The following is a 3,152-nucleotide window of genomic DNA, read 5'->3' as shown; positions in this document are numbered from 1 at the left end:
AGCATAGCTGATTGGCTCAGTCTCATTTAAGAAGGTGGACCTTGTGTAAGAGAGACAAATTAAATAGTAATTATATGCTATGTTTAAATAACCAGAATCATAGGCAGAATCGTAAATGTATTTGTACTGAGCCATTTAACATCTAACAGTAGAAAACAAACTATTTTTTCTCTTGCTGCTTGGGAAAAAAAAAAATCACGTTGTAGTTTTCAACAAACAGGCTTTTGGAAAAAATGTCATTGGCATATCTTCCTCTTCCTCATGTACCAATTCTTTGTTTTCAGAGATAGATGCTGAAGAGTGGGGTAAATTTCTTCACACCAAAAATAAGGTATGTTTACTCTGATGATGGTGTAGCAATGTCACAAATATGCTATCATATATATATTTAATTCTGTATCTCTTCCCTTGACTTTCCCAAAAAGGAGATTATTCTACCTACTATACTATATGCCAGAGTACTAAGGATTTTCTGTTTTGCTTTTTATGAGTAGGACACTTGTGAAAACATTCTTGTAAACTCAACATCAATGGTTGTCTCTTGTGTGGGTCAGTGATTCTGGTCAGTTACTTCTCTCAATCCTTTTTGTGGTATTTTGTTGACCTTTCTTTTTCTTTGCAAAATTAAAATGGAAATTGCAAAGACAAGGAAGTATATAATCACCAGTTGTTTCAGTCCGCTGAAGAATTACCTACTTAGAGATTTATTAGAATGACATGAAGAGGAAGGAAGAGCCTAATGCTTATTAGGGGGGAGAAGCAGGAACTGAGATGACCTAGGACTTCAGTAAGGGAGTCAAAGCATCATTCTTTGCTTGAAGAAAGTAATCTTTTTGTTGGCAGATGAGTTATTTAAGCTTTTATTACTTTAAACTGATCTTCTCACCTTCTAGGCAGTGCTAGAAATTGAAGGAAATCTAGAGAGGAAAGCACTGGGAACCTGTGCCAGGGCAGCTTTCTGCTAACTTATTTTGGTTTCGTGGAAGGAGACTGGAATTGACAGGAGTGGAAAAAATTTTTAAATGAAACACAGTTTTTGTTCTTCGCCCTCTTTGAGATGAGAAGGGGTTCAGGCTACAAGTTGTTCATTAACTTCAAAGGATTGCAACTAGATTAGAAGTGGAATAAGTGTTTGAAATTCTCTTTAGGTGAAGACTATTGTATACCTTTTCTGACACTGATGGGGTAATAAGTGCTAATAACTGCCACCTCACAGTATTAATCAACAAATAAAACACCAAGATTCCAATTGCTTTAATTTTTAGCAGTGATGATTGCAGTTTGCATTAGCTTAAGGGCTAATAGTAATTTTTTCTCATCTTCTGTATACTTAGATAGAGGGTTTTTCATTGTCTCTTGGAGAAGAGAGTATTATTTTGCAATTAGGTAAGTGCACACTCTGACTTTTTTGTAATCTGTACAAAAAAAAAATTTTTTTTTCTTCTGTACTTCAGATCTATACAGATTTTGATGAAATTCGTCAAGAAATAGAAAATGAAACAGAGAGGATTTCAGGAAATAATAAGGTAAATGTTGCACTGTCCATATTTGTCTTGCTATAGATTCTCTTGGCCCTTAAAACTTTCTTAAACAGTTTTGGCAGCTAGAAGTGAAAAACACTGAACATCATCAGAAATGATGCTTGCTATTTTGAGATTTTTCACTGTGTTCATGAGTTAAATGACTTCAGCTAAAACTAAAAGTCAGAGAATTGATGTGGCTTTACTTCAAAGCTTCCATAGTAGTAGTACGAAAAGGAAACTTTGAGGTAAACTTGCTTCCGTTTTTCCACATACATGGCTTTATGTGTAATTATGAAATCGAATGTTCTGTTCTTGTGTAAGTATGTAATTACTGAGATATAAAACAGGGCAGCTTCAAAGAAATTGGTTGACAGATGTGGCTGTCTTTTTTCATCACCAAGCAGGTGTAAGGTGTATGATGGAAGAAAGTTTTCGTAGTAGGAAACTACAGTTTTTGGCTTTCTAAAGGATGCCTTTAATCCAGTACAGTGATTAATTTTTGTTATTAATATATTTCTAGGGGATCAGTCCTGAACCTATTCATCTGAAGATTTTTTCATCTAATGTTGTAAATCTGACTCTTGTGGATTTACCCGGAATGACGAAGGTAAGATGCAGAATGATTCTGTTTCAAAGCTGTACCTGCAGATAGAAGCCAGTTGGCAAGTTTGAAAACGTTTCCCCATTGCTTCTCCAGAAGTTGCTACGCACAGTTTGCATAAACCAGTTGTATTCTGGTTTGATATTGAATAATTTTCTGTGACACAAAAACGACGAGGTGAATTCCTTCCTCCCTGTGCGTACATACACACCCCACTGCCAGTTGTACAGCTGGTTCTTGGATACTGAGTCTTCTTGACAACAGCATCAAATAATTTGAACTGATTCCTATTTCTGTAAAAGTGGTTTTGGTTTCTGTACCTTTCAAGATCTTCCTTTTCTTTCCCATTGCCTTGTGAAGGGGGAAGGGAAAGGCTGGAAAACTCCATTTTGTACAGTGGTATAGGCTATGAACTCTCAGGGAGCGGTCTTACACAGGCATAAACAGACAGTTTTGAACAATTCTACATTTCTTTTTCTCTAGGTGCCTGTTGGTGATCAGCCTAAGGACATTGAACTTCAAATAAGAGAGCTAATTCTTCAATTCATCAGCAACCCAAATTCAATTATTCTGGCAGTCACAGCAGCTAACACAGACATGGCCACTTCTGAAGCCCTTAAAATTGCACGAGAGGTGGATCCAGATGGTAAGCAGCAAGAAAAACTGGATCCTGTAATTCAACTTTTTTTTTTTTAATAAATCCTAAAATAAAACTGAAGCCTTTGGGGCAAAAAGGAGTAAGAAAAATGAATGTCACCACATTTCTTAGAAAATGAAAATTCTTTTTTTATTGTCGAATGTCACCACATTTCTTAGAAAATACAATTACTATATTTGCTTAAAGACTTTCTGCTGCAGTCTCCGCAACTGAAGAGCGTGCTGTGATGAATTAACATCTAATAGCTTTCTGCTTTACAAACAGGCTGGATGCCTTTTTCTGCTATGGATACAGAAAATAGTTATTACAGGATGATGGGGGTTTGGGGATTTTTAATAGTTTATTGTTAGGATGACTTCATGTTTTATTG

The 3,152-nt window shown here is 35.9% G+C and overlaps 1 protein-coding gene across 1 annotated transcript; it reads left to right on the top strand.

Annotated features, from left to right (window-relative positions):
• Nucleotides 1–284: 284 nt before the first annotated feature.
• On the top strand, nucleotides 285–2,770 carry LOC104506079 (dynamin-1-like protein; the record flags this gene model as incomplete). Its single annotated transcript, XM_010146893.1, has 4 exons — nucleotides 285–331; nucleotides 1,455–1,526; nucleotides 2,044–2,130; nucleotides 2,608–2,770. Coding segments are annotated over 4 exons (369 nt in total), but the record flags the coding sequence as incomplete, so codon positions are not given.
• Nucleotides 2,771–3,152: the final 382 nt, after the last annotated feature.

This window comes from Eurypyga helias, unplaced genomic scaffold (assembly GCF_000690775.1).
Source record: "Eurypyga helias isolate BGI_N326 unplaced genomic scaffold, ASM69077v1 scaffold33012, whole genome shotgun sequence".
NCBI lineage: Eukaryota > Metazoa > Chordata > Aves > Eurypygiformes > Eurypygidae > Eurypyga > Eurypyga helias.
The sequence above is the reverse complement of the archived record's forward strand: the minus strand, read 5'-3'. Positions and strand labels throughout refer to the sequence as shown.